This window comes from Coenobita brevimanus, chromosome 86 (genome assembly GCF_032717465.1).
Source record: "Coenobita brevimanus isolate Jiangsu-jjx chromosome 86, ASM3271746v2, whole genome shotgun sequence".
Lineage (NCBI taxonomy): Eukaryota > Metazoa > Arthropoda > Malacostraca > Decapoda > Coenobitidae > Coenobita > Coenobita brevimanus.
In genome coordinates this window covers 24,352,616-24,373,997 of record NC_137039.1, presented here as the reverse complement: position 1 = coordinate 24,373,997, position 21,382 = coordinate 24,352,616, and the positions used below count along the sequence as shown (strand labels likewise).

Sequence of the window (21,382 nt, the reverse complement as noted above, 5' to 3'; positions counted from 1 at the left end):
TTCTGACGACTTTATTTATTTTATTCTATTATGGGTAGGGTCACATGAGTTGAGAGAGAGAGAGAGAGAGAGAGAGAGGTGGGGGGTGGGAATGCCAACACCTCATAAACCCCTCTCCCCTCACTCTACCCCCTCATTATCCTTCCCCCTCCCCCCTCATTTCCTCCCTTCTCCCCTTACACCCTCTCTCTCTCTCTCTCTCTCTCTCTCTCTCTCTCTCTCTCTCTCTCTCTCTCTTTTCAACACCCCCCTTCCCCCTCTCATTCTTTCCCCTCATTTGCTCTTCCAAGGAAACAGTTAATCTTTCCTTTCTTGCTCTCACATCCTCTCTCTCTCTCTCTCTCTCTCATTAATCACCCTAGCACTTTCATCATTCTCTTTTTCTCCACATCTCTCAATGTCCCCTCTCAGCACCTCCCCCCCCCCTCTCTCTCTCTCTCTCTCTCCAGAATTCAGCATATATGTAAAGCACTTTATATTCATCACTCTACCAAATTCTTTCACAAATTTTCACACTTCCGTTTTCACACTTCTCTCTACTTCCTCATTTCTCTCTAATTTTCGAACTGTTCTCTTTACTTTCACACTTTCTCTACATTCACACTGCTCTACTCTCACGCTTTCACACTTGGCTCTACTTTCACACTTATTTTCACACTTCTGATCCCTTCGCTTCACTGATGTCTCTTGGCCCGCCAGTTATGGAAGCTCCGTAACACCTTTTCCTAAGCGATTCATTTTACTTATTACACCTTACTGCCCTATTCTCTGGTATATAGATCCATTTAATACTGCCATAATCTGCAAAATTAAATACATAAATAAATAACGTTAAGAAGGATATTAACCGCCTTTATAAAAAAAAAAAAAAATCGCAAATGAAGAGGTGCTAAGGAGCCCTCGTACTGAAGGGGTTAATGAAGGTTGTATCTAACCCCTTCAGTTCGAGAAGTCTCCCCTAAGCTTTAGAAAATCGTCTGGAGAAAGAGATGGAAACAAAAGTGGTATTATTATTATTATTATTATTATTATTATTATTGTTATTATTATTACCTCCGCCAAGGAGGTTACGTTTTCACCCCTGTCCGTTTGTTTGTTTGTTGGTTGGTTGGTTTGTGGGCAAGATTACAGAAAAAATACTGGATGGATTTAAATGAAACTTGGTAGAAGAATTGGCCTTGGCCCAGAATACACTCCATTAAATTTTGGTGCGGATCCGGCTAAAGGTGCGGATCCAGTTTTTTTTTTTTTCACTTTCTTTAACATTGCAAGATAGGGCGCTGGCGGAGGTATGCGCTCTACTTAGTGCTATTCTAGATATAATTATTATCATTTGTATTATTAATATTGTATCATCATAAGGTGAGAAGAGAGGTCTGGATGATGATGATGATGATGATGGGATGATGATGAAGATAGTGGTGGTCGTGGTGATGATAATGATGATGATGATAATAATAATAATAATAATTACTGTACTTATGTCGTTTACTGATACCTCAAGTTCATATACTCCTATTACTCTAACTTGGCGTAAAGCTGCCATCTCTCCGGAATACAATGCCAGTCACGAAGAAGTGCTATGGACAGAATGCAGAGCCGCAGTCACATTTTTTTCTGTCATGAACTTAAACAATAAAAGAACGAAATTTTGGGCCAAGTTAAGGTGAAAGGAGTATAGGCTGTTTTTTTTTTTCTCTCTCTCTCTCTCTCTCTCTCTCTCTCTCTCTCTCTCTCTCTCTCTCCAACAACTCATTCTTCTTAGTCAACCACAGATATCAACACAAACCATTATTTTGTGTGTGTGTGTGTGTGTGTGTGTGTGTGTGTGTGTGTGTGTGTGTTTTAGATATAAATTCAATACTTTTCCTACCCTTCTCTCTCTCTCTCTCTCACAAAATCTCCCACGCTCTCAAACCACAAGCCTCCCCCCCCCTCCCCTCGGCTAGTGTGGGGGGTAAGGGGGAGGATGAGGGAAAGGGGGGTAAGGTATGAGGGATGAGGGGAGATAAGGGATGAGGGAGGGATAGAAAGATAGATGAGTGAGGATTAAAAGGGGGGTGAGGGGAGGGTGAAGGGGAGAGTGAGAGGAGGAAGGCGAGGGGAAAGGGTATGGGGTGAGGGGTGAGGGGGTGAGAGGGGAGAGGGGGGGACAGCTGTGGGCGAGGGGTGACCACATGAAGGGAAATGGCCCTCAGAGGTGCCAACTTGACAGCAGACAGTGCCACTCCCCCCCCCCTTCTCTCTCTCTCTCATATTCCCTCCGTTTCTCACATTCCTTGCCCATTCTCTCCCCTCTCCCACACCTCCTCCCTTCTCTTTTCCCTCCCACCCTCACCACATTGCCCTCCCTCTCCCCTCTTTCCTTTCCCACACTCCCCTCACCCAACCCATCCCTCAACACCCCTCTCTCCTCACCTCAACATACCCACACTCTTCTTTTTCCTTTTTCCCTCCCCTCCCCTTCTCCCTCCTTCTCCTCTCTCTCTCTCTCTCGCCTACCTCTCCTTCCCTTCCCTCTCTCTTACCTCTCTCCATCTTCTTTCCCTTTCCATTCTTTTCTTTCTTTGTCTCTCTCCACCTCTTCTTCTCTGATCCTTTCCTCCTCCACCTTCCCCTCCTCTGTCCTTCTCACCTTTCCCACACTTTCCCTTCTTCCCCTCACCCTGGCACTTGCTAATGGCCCTTGAAAGTTGACATTGTGGCTAACCTCTCCTTCCTTTCCCCTTTCCCACCTTTTCTCTCTCTCCTTTCTCCCTCCCTTCTTTTCTTCCTTCGCCCTTCTTCTCTTAAATCATCTCTAACTTTCTTCTTTCATCCTCCGCTACTCTCTTACTTCTTCCTCTTTTCTCCCTTTTCTTCCTTGACTTTCTTCTCTATTACTCACTCTCATCTATCTTCCTTCCTAACCCCCTTCCCTTCTTCTTTGATTTTTTTTCTCTCTCTCCCTCTCTTTCACTCTCTTTTTAGCTCCTCTTCCCTTTCCCCTCTCCTTCTATATCCTTTATTTCCCCCTTCCCTTTTCACATCCTCTCCCCTTTCTCTCTACACCTCTTCTCCTCTCACCCCTGTACCTCTTTCCTCCTCTCCTTTCTTTCTTCTCCTCCCCTTCCTTTTTCTCTTCCTCCCTTTCCCTGTCCCTCATCCTCTCTTTCTCCTCACCCCCTCTGCCCTCACCCCAGTTCTCCTTCCCCCCCCCTCTTCTCTCGCTCCCTCTCCCCTCACCCCCTTTCCCCTTTTGTGGTGACATTGGCCTCAAAAGACCCGTGGCTGTTGACAAGGTGGTGGTGTGGCCAGGCTGAGGGACATTACTTAAGTTCCCCCCCCTCCTCTCTCTCTCTCTCTCTCTCTCTCACACACACACACACACACACACACACAACCAACAGCCACAAACCCCTTCACAAAACGGGAATGAAAAATGAAAGTGCACAATCATAACAAGCGTAATTCCAAATCTCTCTCTGTCTACCCATTTAATTGCCTGTGTACTTACCTATCTACCTGTCCATTACCTGCCGCCAATACAGCATCTGAGGGGGGCGTGACAGTACTACCCACACTCAGTTTTTTTCCTGTCAGTTGCACTTTCTTCTGTATTTTCCCCACTTCGTTTCCCCGCATACCGTATACTCATCCAGGTCAGCATACTCATCAATCTTAGTCTGACTCACCTGCAGTATAGCCAGTCATACCTCAGAAATATAGTCCCCTTTGTAAACACTATACCCACGAATTGAGATTGACTTTAATGTGAAATGCAGTACCGGTACCTCAATATATGGTTATACTAATTCTCCCATATGAATTCTTGTGGTGAGGTGAAATGGCCAGACACTCCCCATCCATGTCATTACTCTTGACTCTGATGTGGTACTCCATTCTACAAGACTTTGGGGTGTGTAGGAAGGTGGTGTTGAACTCGTTATTCTGGAGTGTGTGTGTGTGTGTGTGTGTGTGTGTGTGTGTGTGTGTGTGTGTGTGTGTGTGTGTGTGTGTGTGTGTGTGTGTGTGTGTTTTGTGGGATAATGAGTGGTGACAACGGTGTGGGTATACTATGGCACTAAGCGGATGCCATGCCACCACCTACCACCTCTAATGTCATCACACACACACATACACACACACACACACACACGTCTGCCACTGATTGGGAATCACATGCGCCACGGTGCAGACAGCGGCCCACAGACAGTACCACACACCAGGTGCCACAGATCGACTGACAGTCCGGGTGCCACAGACTGAGGATGGAATGGACCAGTGTGTGCAACAGAGAGGGATCAACAGAACGGGTGCCACAGAGAGCGTTCAACAGCGTAAATGAAACAGACAGGACATGTGACAAAGCGGGTACCTCAGACAGGGTGCCACAGCCGGGTGCCAAGTGTGCGGTGGGTGAGGTGTGGCACAGGCCGCGACCCCTGGCCCTCACCGCCACCTCGGCATTCCTAGCGTGGCACACTGGCACCTCGGAGCGGGCCGGGGCTAAGGTAGGGCTAAGTGAGGGCTAGAAAAAAATATGGGAGACTTATCTGAGGTTCTGTGCAGGGTGGCTGAGGAATGGGGGGCTACTTGAGGGCTAGGGAGGACTGGGCAGGGCTGCGAAAGGGCTAAGGTACGCTTGATGAGGGCCAGATAGAGTGAGGGCAGCTATTTGAGGACTTATGCCACATGGTAAGCTTGGGAACGGCTGGTATAAAGGTGGATGAAGACTGGAGAGGGCTGTGGAGGGCTAAAGACAGCTGGGAGGTGGGGCTGGTTGACGGCTGCTAGGACTGAGGTGAGCCTGGGAGACTGGGGAACGCTGAGAGGGTGCATGAGGGCTGAATGATGAGCAACGAGACTTAGGAGGGCTGGGAGTGGACAGACGAAAGTAAGAGAGAGCTAGGAGGGGTATGGGTGGCTGGGGAGGGAAGTGGAGGCTAGGGAGGGCTATGAAGAGCTTGGAGGAGGGCTAGGAAGGAGGGGCTAGAGAGGCTAGAGGAAGGGTTAGGTGGATGGAGACCCGTTACATAGATTAATCCCTTCACCCCAAGAAAGCCTTTTAAATCTTACTATCTCCAGACAATCTTAGTTAGGATGAATTTTCTGAGCTGGCAGGGTAAGATGCAGACTTCCTTAACCCCCTGCACATCGAAGGCGTCTTCCATATCCTGTTCTTGTGTGTGTGTGTGTGTGTGTGTGTGTGTGTGTGTGTGTGAGAGAGAGAGAGAGAGAGGAGGGGGGGGGGCCTGGGTGGTGCTGGCTCTCTCTCCCCATTATCACGCTGTCTCATAAACTGGCCATGATGGAAGTATCAGCACCAGCCCTCATCAGACCGCACCAGCCCTCATCAGACCGCACCAGCCCTCTCACAGCCGTTATCAGCCCTCTTTCTGCCCTTATCAGCCCTCTTAGTCCCCAGCCTGCACAAGACAATGAAGTTCTAGTAAGCAAGGGATACGATAATCTCTGAAGGTCTTACATATCTACCAGCCTTTCTTTCAGGCCCATCCCAGCCCTCTCCCTGTCCCAGTCCTCTCCCTGTCCCAGCCCTCTCCCTACCCCAGCCCTCTCCCTGTCCCAGCCCTCTCCCCGTCCCAGCCCTCTCCCTGTCCCAGCCCTATCCCTACCGCAGCCCGTCCCATCCCTATCCCAGCCCTTCATTAACATCTTTCTGGACCTCCTTATCATTTAGGGCTGCCATCAAACCACCTCCAAGGTTTCTCTCTCTCTCTCTCTCGTTCTTACAAAGTGTGTGTGTGTGTGTGTGTGTGTGTGTGTGTGTGTGTGTGTGTGTGTGTGTGTGTGTGTGTGTGTGTGTGTGTGTGTGTGTGTGTGTTTCAACATAAGCACATTCTGAACTTTAACTAGCTTTCCTACATCTTTCCCAGCCTTCATCAGCCCCTTCCAGCCCTTTTCCAGTACTTTCCAGCCCTTTTCCAGTCTTAATCAGCCCTTTTTTAGTCCTTAATTACTTTTATTAAACTCTCACATATTTTCTTGGCCTCACCTTCATGCCTAAAGTCTTGGTAGTCCCTTCATTATTCTCCCTCCAGCTTCTGATAGCCCCAGCAGCCCTCTCTAGCCTCCAATAGCCCTTAATATCCCTTTTCTAGTGCTATTTTACTTCACCTAGTCCTCACTCCCACTTCCTCGTTTACATCTCTTCCTGATCCTCACTTCCTCATTCCAGCCCTCATCTCCTGTCTATTATCCAGCCCTTCCTGGCTCCCTCATCAGCCCTCCTTACTCCTGTCTAGCCCCTGTAAGCCCCATGCCCTAACCTATCATTCCCAGTCTTCAGTATCCTTTCCTACAACTATTCAGCCCTCCTCCTATCTTTTGTAGCTCTATCCATCCCTCTCTAACACTCTCCTTCACTTCCTAGGACTCATCTCCCCTTCTTAGTCCTTGCCTGCCTTTCCTAGACCAAACTACTTCTTCCTAGTCCTGTTCTAGCCCTCCACAGTCCTCTTTAGCCCTCATCTGTTCCTCCCGGCCCTCACCAGCCCTTTCGTACCCACCCCAACTCCTTCAAGACAGCCCTATCTGTTCCCTAGCCTCACTATCTCTCTCCGTCCCTCTCCATTAAGCACGTTCCCCTAGCCCTCCTCCCTCTCCCTCAATCCTCCCCTGCCCTCCCTCCTATCCTGCACAGCCCTCCCTCCCTCCCTCCTATCCTCCCCAAGCCATCCTCTATTCAGCCATCTCTCCCTATTTCCCTAATGTCTCCATCTATTCCCATCATCCCGCCTTTTCTCTCTTTCCTTCGCCCAATCCAGCGTCTCTCTTCGCAGTACAAACTAATTAGAAGCGGACAGATGGCGCAGTAATGAGAGACAGCAGGTGGAACGTGAGGAGATAATGATGGAGAGAGAGATAGAAGAGTAGAGAATGGTGGGAGGAGGAGAGAGAGAGAGGAGAGAAGAAAGAGAGAGGCCAGTACTGGATTCCTAATCTTCAGGACCCATGCTGGGGGAACCACGGCGTCGTTCCAACCCATTCACGCCGACTTTGATTAAACACCAACCCCCAGCTCCCCTCCCATTGCTTTCAAACACACCCATCATAATTTTCCTACCTAATCCGTAATCAAAATTTATGCCAGTGAGTAACCGAGAAAAATTAATCACGGGCCAAGATAAGGGTGAGTTAATAAACCAAAGTCAGGGCCAACTAATGAGTTCGGGAGGCAGTGATGGCGGCCACCAACTAGGCAACACGACCTCTCCTTCCCGCGCTCTTTCGCTCCCCCGTAGCTGAAATATTTATCAGCTCTAGCGCCGCCGCAATCAGCCCGCGCGCTACAAAACACAGACAGACAGATAGACGGAGGCTCGGAGACACGGTGGAGGTAGGGAGGGAGGAGGGGAGAAGCGCGCGGGGAGAGAAAAATACACCGTTAATTGGTGGCTGGTTCTAAATGTGGCTTTGTTTACATTTGGCGTCACCGGCTGATTTAATGGCGGCGGTGAATGCGTTCGAGTGTGCTTTTTTTTTTTTTTAGTTTTTATTTACGGAGATAGATGTGCTAGGGTTCTCTCTCTCTCTCTCTCTCTCTCTCTCTCTCTGCTGCACCTGAGAGGGAGGGAAAAGGGTGAGAGGCGAGGATGTGGAATGGGCACCGCCGGGAAAGGCTTAAAACGGGGTTGTGGCCTACTTTTCCGATGGTGGTAGTTGTGGTAGTGCTGGTGGTTGTGGTAGAGATGATGGTGCGGGTAGAAGTGCTGGCTGTGGTAGTTGTGGTAGAGATTTCGGTAAGGGTTGATGCAGCGGTAATGGTGGTGGTGGTGGTGGTGGTGGTACACGAGAAAGTAGTGATACTGGTGGCTGTAGTGGTGGTAGTTGTGGTAGAGATGGTGGTGAGGGTAGATGCGGTGGTGGTGATGGTGGTAGGAGTGGTAATGTTGACAGTACATGAGGTGGTAACTGTGGTGGTGTTGATGGTATAAAAGGAAGTAGTGATGGTGGTAGTTGTGGTAGTCATGGTGGTGAGGGTAGATGTGGTGGTGGTGAGGGTGGTAGGCGTGGTAGTGTTGATGGTAGATGAGGATGCATTGATAGTGGTAGTTGTGTTGGTGGTCGTTATGGAAGAGATGGTGGCGAGGGTAGATGTGGCGGTGGTAAAGGTGGTGGTTGAAGTGGTAGTTGTGGTAGTGGTGATAGTTGTGGTAGTGGTGATAGTTGTGGTAGTGGTGGTAGTTGTGGTAGCGGTGGTAGCAGTGGTAGTGATGAGAGTTGTGGTAGTGATGATAGCTGTGGTAGTTGGTACTGTGATGACGAGTACTCTCAGAACGACTGTGGTAGTTGTGGTGCAAATGCAAGATGGTGACAGGCACATGAGAAAGATGTGCGATAGTGGTATTTGTGGTAGTGGGGGTGTTGGTAGTAAAGTCTGTAGTGGTTGGAAGAATGGTGGTAGATGCATTTGTAGCTGTGGTTGTGATAAATGCGATGTGGTTATGGTAGGTGGTGATGATGACAGTCGTGATGATCCACTACAAATTTAGCGATGACTGCAGTAGTAGTAGTAGTAGTAGTAGTACCAGTAGTAGTAGTAGTAGTAGTAATTGTTGTTGTTGTTGTTGCAGTACTAGATCTTTTTTAATGCAAGGTAGAAAGTGATGATGATGATGATGATGGAGAAAGTAGTGGTGATAACATTAATAAAAATAATAGTGATGGCAGTATTGATAGTTGTTGTGATGGTAGCAGTGGTAGTGGAGGTAGTAATAATATTGGTAGTGGTAGTATTAGTAGAGGCTCTGATGGTAGTGGTAGTAGTATTAATATAGGTAATGGTGGTAGAAGTGGTAGTATTTATAGTTGTTGTGGTGGTAGTAGTGGTAGTGCTGGTAGTACTAATATTGGTAATGGTGGTAGTAGTGGTAGTATTAATAGTTGCTGTGGTGGTAGTAGTGGTTGTGCTGGTAGTACTAATATTGGTAATGGTGGTAGTAGTGGTAGTGCTGGTAGTAATAATATTGGTAATGGTGGTAGTAGTGGTAGTATAAATAGTTAGTGTGGTGGTAGTAATAATAGTGGTGATGGTAGTGTTATCATGGTGTCAGACGGTCATCACCCCAACATAAACAAACTCCCTGTCACTCACCATCTGATGGCTTCCTTGTCCTACCCTGCCACGCCATACCCCCCACCCCCCTGCCAGCACCCCTCCAACCCCCACCCTCCTGCCACGCACCCCTCCAACCCCAACCCCCTGACTGCACCCCCTCCAACACCCTCCCCCATGCTATACTCTGCCATACCCTGGTAAATATAACCACGCCATACCTTCCTCTTTATCATTAGCCTTTTCTTCACATTCCGGCTCTTCTTTATTATCAGCTTTTTCGTTATCACCAAAGTTACCATCATCATCATCATCTTCATTATTATCATCATTAACATGCTTCTTCCCCTCCTATTTATCACCATCACTATCCTCATCATCAGCCTTCGCCTCTTCCCTCTCGTCTTCTTGCTCATAATATCACCATTCACCTCTTTTCCATCATCATTATCATCATCATCATTCTTCTCCTCCTGCTCTAACATCATCACCATCATCTTCATCATCATCAACCTCACCTCTTCCCATTCCTCATCTTCATCTTCCTCCTCCTCCTCCTTCTCATCACCATCATCATCATCAGCCTGTGTTTACATGAAGAATGCCTCTCTCAACTTTCTTCACTCCGATATCAGGATTGTTAGCTTCTTCGGTTTCAATCCAGAAAGTTCACGGACAGCAATGCTTCTCTCTCTCTCTCTCTCTCTCTCTCTCAGTTATCTCTTTAAAGACTTGATTTGCCAGCGTCCGTTTCCTTGTTTTCAATTATAATGATTTATGTTGAGTTTTGCCTCACCCCGCCTTCAAAAATGGGAAATGATGATGATGAGTGGGTAACAGGGTCAGGATGATAATAATAATGAAGATGATGACGATGACGACGACCACCACGATTATGATGATGACGATGATATGACGATAAGTGGAAAACAAGGTCAGGATAATAATAACAATGATGACGATGACCACCACCACCACCACCACAACGACGATGATGATGATGGTGATAACAGCTGCCCTCTTCACCAGCTTCTTTATCAATGTAGGTGTGTTCTTATCCCTTCAAGAGCTACTTATTAAAATCCCCAGCCATCGTCTCAGGTCACTCTCAAGATTGCGTAAGTATATTTCAGTTCTTACCATCCCTGACCTAAGAAAAGTGGAATATTAGGCTTACATACCTCAATTGTCTCCTAGTATTCCTTAGCACTTCTTATTCTATGTCTTATCTATTCTATCTAGGGTCATTTAAGCATCTCACGGGAGGATGTGTGTGTGTGTGTGTGTGTGTGTGTGTGTGTGTGTGTGTGTGTGTGTGTGTGTGTGTGTGTGTGTGTGTGTGTGTGTGTGTGTGTGTGTGTGTTCTGTTGTACTGTATTCTCTCTCTCTCTCTCTCACCTTTCCAATATCTCTGTATTTCTCATTTCCTCCCCTCTATCTCCCTCTCTATTTCAAACTATCTATCTGTCTAACTCCAAACATCTCTCTCTCTCTCTCTCCCTCTCTTATCTTACACCTATCTTACGAATTCCAAGACCGCCTTAAGGACTCGCTCTCCTGGCTCTATCTGAGAGAGAGAGAGAGAGAGAGAGAGAGAGAGAGAGGTATTAAGTTGCATCCCAAACAACGCAATGAACACTACACAACTCATTACTAATTGTGGTAGTTGTATTGTAGTTATTGTAGTGGTATTGTAGTTATTGTAGTGGTATTGTAGTTAATGTAGTGGTATTGTAGTTAATGTAGTGGTATTGTAGTTACTGTAGTGGTACTGTAGTAACTGTGGTGGTATTGTAGCTATTATAATTGGGGTAGAAATATTGGTTATTGTGGTGACTGTCTTGGAGTTAAACCATTTGTGGTTATTGGTAGTGTGTGTGTGTGTGTGTGTGTGTGTGTGTGTGTGTGTGTGTGTGTGTGTGTGTGTGTGTGTGTGTGTGTGTGTGTGTGTGTGTGTGTGTTTTAGGAAGGAGTGAAGATGGCACAGGCTTCAGGAAAAAAGAAAGAGAGGAAGTACCTTTAAATGGCTCAATCAGTAATACCTCAGTGACAATGATGATGATGATGATGATGATGATGATGGAAGAAGAAATTACGACGATAGTGATGATGATGATAGAAACTGGAATACTTCTGATAATATATGGCCAAAAAGGAAAAGAAAGTCAGCTATATAGAAAAAAAAAAAGATTAAATATAAATAATCATCTAATCCTGTGTTGCCCCATGAGGAGCGTAGGAGCCCGGGGCTAGGCAAGTTGGTCCTAACATTTAAGATGAGAGTGACCAGCCTCACTCATCCCTGAGTGGCATTACGTGAGCAATAAATCCTAACAATCCTTTGGATATAAGCCTTCACCGGCTCAATCCGATTGCAGCGCCTAAATTACCCACTAAACCACCAGGCGCCATAATTTGGCTATATAGTTACCACCCAGCTTAGTAAATGGTTTCCTGGTGTACAGGAAACCATTAGACTTGTCACTCAGTGTACTGTACAGTTACAAAGGCCGAAGGAGGAGGAAAGAACGAAGGAAAGACAGACAGAAGAGGAAAGAAGGAAGGAAGAGAGGAAAGGGCAGTCACCCGAGAACAGCACTAATCGAGTGAGTGGATGGTGAGCGCCCCCACCATCCACTCTCCCCCATTTTCTATCGTGCCGGGGTGTGGGTGGGAGGGGTGACTGAGGTAGAGGCGCCACCCGGCAGTAAAACACGGGACTCGGGTTGTTATCTCTTACTCAGCTCAGATGACCCTCCTGATGTCAGATGGTCTACCCCTTACCCCCCTCCACCCTCACCAACACACACACACCTCAGCCAATCTCTCTCTCAACCCTTCTCTCTCTCTAAAACTTGAGAGAGAGAGAGAGAGAGAGGAGGAAGGGAAGGCGGAAGGGAAAGGGAGTGGAACCGAGGACGTTAGGGAGGGTACCGTGAAGGGGGGGAAGGAGGGAGGGAGGGAGGGAGGGGTGAAGGAGGGAGGGAGGGAGGGTAAAAGAAGGAATATTGGGTAACTGGAAGGATGGGAAGTACGACAAGGAAGGAATGAAGGAAAGGAAGGAGGGAGGGAAGGTAGGAGAGAGGTAGGGAGGAAGAGGAAAGAAGAAAGGCTGAAGGAAGGGAGGGAGCAGGTGAGAAGGAAGAAGGTAACATAAAACAAAGAAGGAAGGGAGATGAGACAAGAAACAAGGAAGGGAGGGAGGATGGAAGCAGGGAGGGGAGGGAAGGAGGGAGGGAGGGCAGAGGACAGTTGACAAGAGGGTCGTAACCAGGTACAGTCAAGGTAACTACTGTGGTTAAGATATTTATTACCTCCCTCCCTCCCTCCTTCTCTCCATCCAATCCTCCCTCCTCCCTCCCTCATTTTCTCCCCATTCACCCTCCCTCTTTCGGCTGGAGGGTTTGGTGGGTGGCTGCCGTCCTATCCTTGTCGCTGACGGACAGAATAGATACATTTGTTATAATCTATCCTGTCACAAATAGACTCAAAAGGACCAATTGATCTGTTCCTATGTGCTTTCCTTTGTACTCCTTTGTATTCCCTCCCTCCTTCCATCCACCCAGCCCTCCCTACCTCCATCCCTCCTTTTCTCTCCCTTCCATGCCCTCCCTCCTCTCCCTCCCTTCCTTCCAATGTCCTTCCCTCCCCCCCCCCTTTTTTTTCTCCTTTCTACTGTCCGTTCCTCCTACCCTTCCTGCTCTCCCCCTCCGACTGCCTTTCTCTCCCTCCTCTTTCCTTCTCTACAGTGTCCTTCCATCACTCCCCACCTCCTTTCCTTCCTCCTTCCCTCCATTGCTTCCTTTATTGTTTTCTCTTCCTTCTTTTTTTCCCTCCCTCTCTCTCTCTCTTTCTCCCTCCGTCTACTCTCTTCCTTCCTCTGTTCCTCCTCTCCCTCCCTACCTCCTTTCTATCCTCCCTAACTCCCAATATCCTTCCTTCCTTCATTCCCTCCCTCCCTCCATTCTGTCCTCCCTAACTCCCTATACCCTCCCTCCCTCCGTCTAATCTCTCCCTCCTTTCCACTGTCCCTCCCTCCCGCTGTCTCTCTTTCTTATGTTATCTCTTACGTCTCTCTCCTCTCTACCTCCTCTTTCTCCTGTCACTGTCTCCCTCCCACCATGTGTGTGTGTGTGTGTGTGTGTGTGTGTGTGTGTGTGTGTGTGTGTGTGTGTGTGTGTGTGTGTGTGTGTGTGTGTGTGTGTGTGTGTGTGTGTGTGTGTGTGTGTGTGTGTGTGTGTGTTCCTTAGCTTATTTCTCATTCACTTTCACATCCTTTCTTACTTCCTTCCCTTCTCACATTTATTTTTCTTCTCTCTCCCTTTCCATTCATTCTTTTCTTCATTATTTCCCTCCTCCCTCCCTTCTCTGTTTCTCTCTATACCTACTTTCTCTCCCTATTCTCTCCCTGTCTCCCTCCCCCCTTCGATTCCTCCTCTCTTACCTCCCTCCCTTCTCTTTATCTCTCTCTATCTTCCTCCCGACTCAATCTCTCCTTTCCCATTAAATTTCCATGGCAATTTTTCGGTTCTGAAGCGAGACGACAAAAAATGAAACTCTTACGCTATATTATGAAGTCTGGCTCGTTCCGTAGATCGCCTCACTGTGTTCCGAAATGCAGTGATCAGTGTTTCCTTATTTATCGTCATGAAGGGGATCTGTATTTATGTCCGCAGGTCTCTTTCTCGCTTTTTTTCCTGAGTGAGGCGGAAATGAATGACTTAAGGTGAGAGAGAGAGAGAGAGAGAGAGAGAGATTATATTTACCTGCAATTAGGATACAGGTAAGCAGAATTAGTTTGGACAACTGCACATCCATCCCTACCTACTTACCTACCCCTTCCTCTTTCTAATACCCTTCCTCCTTCATTCTCTCCCTCCCTTTTCTCTCCTTCCCTCCCTTCTTTCTCCCTTTTTCTCTCCTTCCATCCATTCCTTCCCTCCTGCGCCTCCTGTTGGTGTGTGTGGCTGTATCAGGTCGCGAGACACCTAAATATTATTATTACTAGTCGCACCCTGACGTTTATGGCCACCAGGCGACACTACCTACCTACCTACCTACCTACCCGCTATGGAGGGGAGGAGACCATGAGGAAGAGAGGAGGTAGGGAGGTGGAAGGGAGGTAGGTAAGAAGATGAAAGAGGAGAAGAACACGAGACCCTACTTACCTATCCACCAGCTATGGAAAAGACGAGACCACGATGAAGAGGACGAGGAGGAGGAGGACGAGGAGGAGGAGGAGGAGAAAAGGTAAGGAGGGAAAGAGGAGGGAAGGAGACCATGGAAGGAGAGAAGGAAGGAAGGACACTATGCATGGAAGCGAGGACTAAAATGTCAACCCCCACTGCGTCGTTCCTGCGTAAATAAGATGCCAAGAAATATTTGAAATTCCTCTTGTACACTCTGCAAAATATCCTACACCGAACAACTTAATTTTATGCTATATTTATTTTTACACTTTATTTACTAATTTATATATATATTTTTTCCTGTACACGACAATATCTGCAGGTTGTATGCTTTGGGTTTCTTTTTATTTTGTTTTTTATTTTCTTTTGGGATATATGTGCTCGAAGACTATATTAATTTTCACCTATTCAGTCTTAATTCTGTCCTTTCCCTCTCCCACGATACCGAAAAGAGAAACAGAACTGGAGGGAAGGAGTGGAGGGTGAAGAGGAGGGAAGGACTGGAGAGAAGAAGAGAGGAAGGAAGGGTTGGAAGAAGTAGAGAGAGGAAAGAAAGGGATGGAAGAAGAGGAAAGGAGGGAAAGAAGAGAAGAGAGGAAGGACGGGGGTGGAAGGGGAGAAGAGAGGAAGGAAAGGGGTTAAAGAAGAGAAGGGAGGAAGGAAAGGGGTGACAGAAAAGAGAGGAGGAAGGAGAGAGAGGGAAGGACTGGGAGGAGAAAAGAGAAGGGGATGGAGGGAGGAAGGGATTGGAAGGGAGAGAAGGAGAAGGAAGAGAACGAGGAAAGGAAGAAAAAGGGAGGGAAGGCGGGAGGAAGGGAAGAAGTAGGAGAAAGAAGGGAAGAAGAAGAAGAAGAAGAAGAAAGAGAGAAGAATGTGTGTTTATGAAAAATGGAGAGTGTGAAGAAGGGAGAGAAAGACGGAGAGAAATAGGGAGGAAGAAAACGAGGGAGGAAGGGAGGGAGGGAATTAATGAGTGGAGGGAGGGAGAGAATTAGTGAAGGAGGGAGCAACAATGTCTAGCTTATCTCTGTCAGGGAGGAGGAGAGAGAGAGAGAGAGAGAATCTGCAACAGGTCTAAGAGGAGAAAGACCTGTTGCTCTTTCTCTCTCTCTCACTGATATGTTACCAGTAAACCACTAGGTGTCGTATAGTTTCGCTCACTCGCTCTATCACTCACTTCACTCGCTCACTCACTCGCTTTATCTTCCTTGCTTACTCTCTCTTTCTCTCTCTCTTTACTACAAACACTGACTTTCTTTCTTTATAAATGAACTCAGCAAAATGGAAATCTTTAGGCCTTTCCACGTAATGTCTGTGTGTATGTCTGTGGTGTGTGTGTATGTATGTATGTATGTCTGCCTGTATGTATGTATATGTCTGTCTGTATTTATATATGTACGTCTGTCTGTCTGTCTTCCTAACTATATGTATGCATGTATGTACGTAAGTCTTTATGTATGCATGTATGTACGTAAGTCTGTATGTATGCATGTATGTATGTACGTCTGTATGTACGTATGTATGTATGATCTCAACCGAATTTAATGGTGGATCGGGAATAAAGGTTGGCCATTTTTTTAAATTTTATTTTTATTTTATTTTTTTTTAAGTAGCGATGCGGAAAAATGACAAGAAATATTTAACCCCCTGACTGCACGGGGGGGGGGGGCTTTAAGGCGGAAAAAAAATCGTCTGGCATCAACCCCTTCATTCCCAGGACGTGCTGTACTGGTCTATTATTCCTATCCCAAGACGCTTTCCTTCATCTTAGTGTATGAGAGAGAGGGAGGGAGGGAGGGAGGGAGGGAGGGAGGGAGAGAGAGAGAGAGAGAGAGAGAGAGAGAGAGAGAGAGAGAGAGAGAGAGAGAGAGAGAGAGAGAGAGACGGAAGGGGGTAGGGAGGGAAGGAATGAAGGAAGAATGGAGGTGACAAGAAAGAAGGAGCCGAGTTTTCTTTATATTTATCCTCTCCCTCCCTCCCTCTCTCTCTCTCTCTCTTTCTCTCTCTCTCTCTCTCTCTCTCTCTCTCTCTCTCTCTCTCATGGGCACTCCGGAAGTTGCCCATTTGCTCTTTCATTTATAAGTGTTATGTATGAGAGAGAGAGAGAGAGGGGGGGGAGGGAGAAAGAGTGGTGAGGGAAGGAGGAAAAGTAGGGGAGGGGGTGAAGAGAAAGGGGTGGGAAGAGAGTAAAGAGAGTGGGGGGTGAGAGGAGAGTATATGAAAGGAAAAGAGAGAGAGAGAGAGAGAGAGAGAGAGAGAGAGAGAGAGAGAGAGAGAGAGAGAGAGAATGTACACAGAGGAGGGAGAGAGGGAAGGGAGAGAAGGAGTGAGGGAGGGAGAGTGATGGAGAGTGAGGGTGAAGGAAGCATGCTCATTGAGGGAGAAAAATGATGGTAGATAAGACGTCTCTGATAAGGACGGAGGGGAGGAAGGAAGGAAGGAAGGAAGGATGGAGAGAAGGAAGGAAGGAAGGAAGAATGGAAGGAAGGAAGGATGGAGAGAAGGAAGGAAGGAAGGAAGGAATGGAAGGAAGGATGGAGAGAAGGAAGGAAGGAAGGAAGGAATGGAAGGAAGGAAGGAGAGAAGGATGGAAGGAAGGAAGGAAGGAAGGAAGGAAGGATGGAAGGAAGGAAGGAAGGATGGAAGGAAGGAAGGAAGGAAGGAATGGAGGAAAGGAGGGAAGGAAGGAAGGATGGAGAGAAGGAAAGAAGGAAGGAATGGAAGGAAGGAAGGAAGGACTGGAAGGAAGGAAGGAAGGAAGGATGGATGGAATGGAAGAAAGGAAGGATGGAATGGAAGAAAGGAAGGAAGGAAGGAAGGAAAGAAGGAATGGAAGAAAGGAAGGAAAGAAGGAAGGAAAAAAAGGAATGGAATGGAAGGAAGGAAGGAAGAGCAACAGATGAAAGAATAAGGAAGGAGAAAAGGAGTGGAGTGAAGGAAAAACAAAAACATACAACTAACATAAATGAAAACAACAATTTGAAATGTGCTGAGAGAGAGAGAGAGAGAGAGAGAGAGAGAGAGAGAGAGAGAGAGAGAGAGAGAGAGAGAGAGAGAGGAAATTTAAAGAATAAAGTAGAGAAAAGATGAGAGGGTGAAAAGATGAACGAAAATAAAGAGGAGGGAGGAAGAAGAGTACGAAAGGGAGGAGAAAAAAGGGAGAGGGGGGAGGTAAGAAAAATAAACAGAGGGAGAGATGGAGGGAGGGAGAGAAGGAGGGAAGGAGAGAAGGTTAGAAAAAGGGAGGGAGAGACGAGAGAAGAAAGGAAGGAAAAAGAGAAGGAAGATGAGGAGTGGGAGGGAAGGAAATCAGACAGGAATATAATGAAAGGAGGGAGGGAAGAGAGGGAGAGATGGACAGCATGATGGAGCAAGGACAGAAGGAGAGAATGATGGAGGAAGGACAGAAGGACAGAATGATGGAGGAAGGACAGAAGGAGAGAATGATGGAGGAAGGACAGAAGGAGAGAATGATGGAGGAAGGACAGAAGGAAGCTCTAAATGAGGGAAGGAAACTGCATAGGACGAAGGAAAAATGACAAAGGTAAGAAGGAATGAATTTAAGAAGGAATGAAGGGAAAAGGAAGAAGAAATAATCTAGGGAAGAAAGGATTGGAGGAGGAGGAGGAGGAGGAGGAAGGCTGAGGGAGGGGATTGTTAGAGTATCAACAAGGAAGTATGGGAAGTGGGAGGAGGAAGGAGGGGGAGGGGGAGGAAGGAGGGGGAGGGGGAGGGAAGGCAGAAGTGAAGTAGGGTTTAAGTGTCCAAGAAGAGGGAAGGAGGAAAGGGGGAGGGGAGGGCAAGGAGAGAAAGAGGTAGGGGAGAGGAGGGAGGGAGGGTGGGAGGGAGAAAGAAAAGTGGAGGTTACTGTTCTTGAAAGAGTTGGAGGGAGGAACTAGATCCATATCAATGGTGAGAGAGAGAGAGAGAGAGAGAGAGAGAGAGAGAGAGAGAGAGAGAGCAAATCAGAGGGTGAAGGGTAGTGTTCATGATGCTCTGACACACTCAAGGGTTATTACTGAAGCATCTCTCTCTCTCTCTCTCTCTCTCTCTCTCTTAAAATAACCCCTATTACTTCCTCACTGCCATCACGTCAAACCAACTACTCTCCTCAACCACATCACAAGTATTACACAACGCAACAACAAAAAACTCACACAGCGCATACCTCCGCTGCAATTGTACTTCCCTACCAGACGAATACTTTTACGGTCCCACATAGTCAACCGATTAATTCTACGGTGTTAGCTTGCCGTGTTACAGAATCGAAGGAAGCGTGTACAGTATCTGCATCTGCATCCCGAACCACCTCAAAATCCGTCCAACTCTTCCTTGACCCACAGCCCACCTATCCACCAAATTGAACAGACATCCGATAGCAAGTTTTTGAGATATTTTGGTTACAGACAGACGGACGAAGGTGAATACACAAACTTCTCCAATTTACATTTTCTTTTGCTACCCTCAGATGGATTTAGTCAGCCTGGGGGAAAAGGAATCTTACTGAAAGCGCTAATCAATTTATTCAACCCATGGATTTAGAAAGTGAGAGAGAGAGAGAGAGAGAGAGAGAGAGAGAGAGAGAGAGAGAGAGAGAGAGAGAGATTCTGATTAATGCCTGATGAAGGAAGGGTGTCCTCGGGGTGAAGGGGTTAATATGAGTTTTCTTGACGCCCTTGCCTGACTCACTCACTCTTCACTTGTCACGTGACTCATCTACAGGGGCTACCTTTAACACCTGTGACTCACCGCACCACACCACACTACACCACACTAAACCATACCATAGCACACCACGTCACACCACACCACCTAACAGTATCATCCTCCGTGACTCACTATAATCACCAAACACCACTTTCAAACCTGACTGACCTCATCTTCTGAACCACCGTCTGTCTGACTCACCATATCACCACCTGACTCACCACCACACCACCTGCCTAGCGCTGCCACCTGACCCACATATTACCATCTATAGGACATTACTCAACATTTAACTGATTATACCACGAGGATCTGGGTGGAATTGATTTTGTTATGCCTCTCTCTCTCTCTCTCTCTACTGTTGACGATGATTTCTAAAGCATTTAATGATGGCAAAATATGTCTAAGCCTTTCCAATAAATAAAATAATTAAATAAATAAATAAATAAAAACTGGCTGCACCCTATAAAGTGGGATGGAGGCTAATCACAACTAATAATAAAGAAACGTTCCATAAAAAAATGGTAAAAAAATCATGGATCTGCTCATACCTCAACTCCTTCCCTATCCCCCAAAAGGATGATGGTGAACTGCTGCAGGGGGACAATTTCAGCCTGCAGCCCACCGAGTTCACGACCAGATGGGCCTTGGGTTGCAACTACTACTACTACCACTACAGATGCTCGTCAGAAATTAGGGGACTTACTTGTTCCTTCGCATCCTTAGATACAAAAATAGGGCAATGAAACTCCTATTCTATCCTACTATGCCTTGCCCTGACCAATCCTACCCTACTTTACTCTGCCCTGCCCTGTCCTACCCTACTCTGCCCTGCCCTGCCCTACTCTTCCTTTCCCAGCCCTGCCTTGCCTTGTCCTACCCTTCTCTGCATTGCCCTGCCCTGCCCTACCTTCGCGCACTCATTTTTAACGCTGGGGTCATACCTAACATGTAACTTACCTCTGTGCTCGAGGGGTGAGAGGCCCCTGAGAGAGGCGGGGGGCGAGGTATGTAGGGATTGGTACAGGTGCTCCATGTAGGGCGGGATGCGGTAGTGGGGGTGAGGGGGCGCCAGGTCCCCCGGGGTGGTGGCCAGGGGGGGCGCTGCTCCCAGACGCCCGCCCACTAAGGGGGGCAACTCCAACCCGGGCCCCCCGCCGCTCACGCCCAACCTGGGGGAGAAAGAGAGGTTACATATTAAGGTACACACACACACACACACACACACACACACACACACACACACACACACACACAATTTTAATTCATAGCCTAACCACACCGAACAAAAGAGCACATGGAAAGCAAGACTGATGGTCATTTGTGTCTCTAGTCCATTTAAAAAAAACAAAAAAAACAAAAAAACATAAACAATAAAAGGACCGCAGAACCAGCCCCTTCATGTTTCTGTATCTCCGTGAACTTTGTTGTAACTTAACTGGGTACCTGAATTACATCTATCAAGCACACATCCTACATTTATCTACTGGCAGTAATAATGACTCCACCAACTCACATCAAATTTAAGAATGTGTATCTTTGGCTACCCTTTAAGATCAACAGAAATTACAGCATCTCTTACCGAATCTCTCTCTCTCTCTCTCTCTCTTTCATACTTCAGCTTTATCAATATAGTGCCTCAGAGATAGAGTGACACAGTGAGACAGGTAAAGGTCCACGTGTATGCGTTTACCTTTGGACTCGTGACCTTAGCCAAAAGGAACACTAATTCTTCATCCCATCCCTATCCATCTATCCACATTCTCACCTCTATTTGGACTCATCTGCTGTTCTTCATTCCATCCCAATTAACCTTCCCTGATACACCCTTCAGCATCACCTGGACACACCTGCGTTCTTTCATTCCACCCCAACCCACCTTCCCTCACGTACCCCTCGTCCGTATACAGCTCCTTCATTCCATGCTAATTCCTCTCATAGATTCCCCAGTTATATGTCGATTTAGTCCCTCATTCCCTCCCAACCCACCCTCCCTCATGCACCCCTCCACCTCCCTCCCTCATGCACCCCTCCATCTCCCTCCCTCATGCACCCCTCCATCTCCCTTCCTCATACACCCCACCATCTCCCTCCCTCATACACCCCACCATCTCCCTTCCTCATACACCCCACCATCTCCCTCCCTCATACACCCCACCATCTCCCTCCCTCATACACCCCTCCATCTCCCTTCCTCATACACCCCTCCATCTCCCTCCCTCATGCATCCCTCCATCTCCCTCCCTCATGCACCCCTCCATCTCCCTCCCTCATGCACCCCTCCATCCCGTCCCTCCATCTCCCTCCCTCATGCATCCCTCCATCTCCCTCCCTCATACACCCCTCCATCTCCCTCCCTCATGCACCCCTCCATCTCCCTCCCTCATGCACCCCTCCATCTCCCTCCCTCATACACCCCACCATCTCC

At 47.4% G+C, this 21,382-nt stretch overlaps 1 protein-coding gene across 1 annotated transcript in view; it reads right to left on the bottom strand.

Annotated features, from left to right (window-relative positions):
- Positions 1–19,990, bottom strand: part of ci (transcriptional activator cubitus interruptus) — a 57,216-nt gene extending 37,226 nt beyond the window's left edge. The window contains exons 1-2 of the mRNA XM_080280727.1: positions 19,915–19,990; positions 11,355–11,360 (exon numbers count right to left, since the gene is read on the bottom strand). Coding sequence (XP_080136853.1) covers positions 11,355–11,360; positions 19,915–19,990 — 82 coding nt within the window. The remainder of the gene's footprint in view (positions 1–11,354; positions 11,361–19,914) is intronic.
- Positions 19,991–21,382: the final 1,392 nt, after the last annotated feature.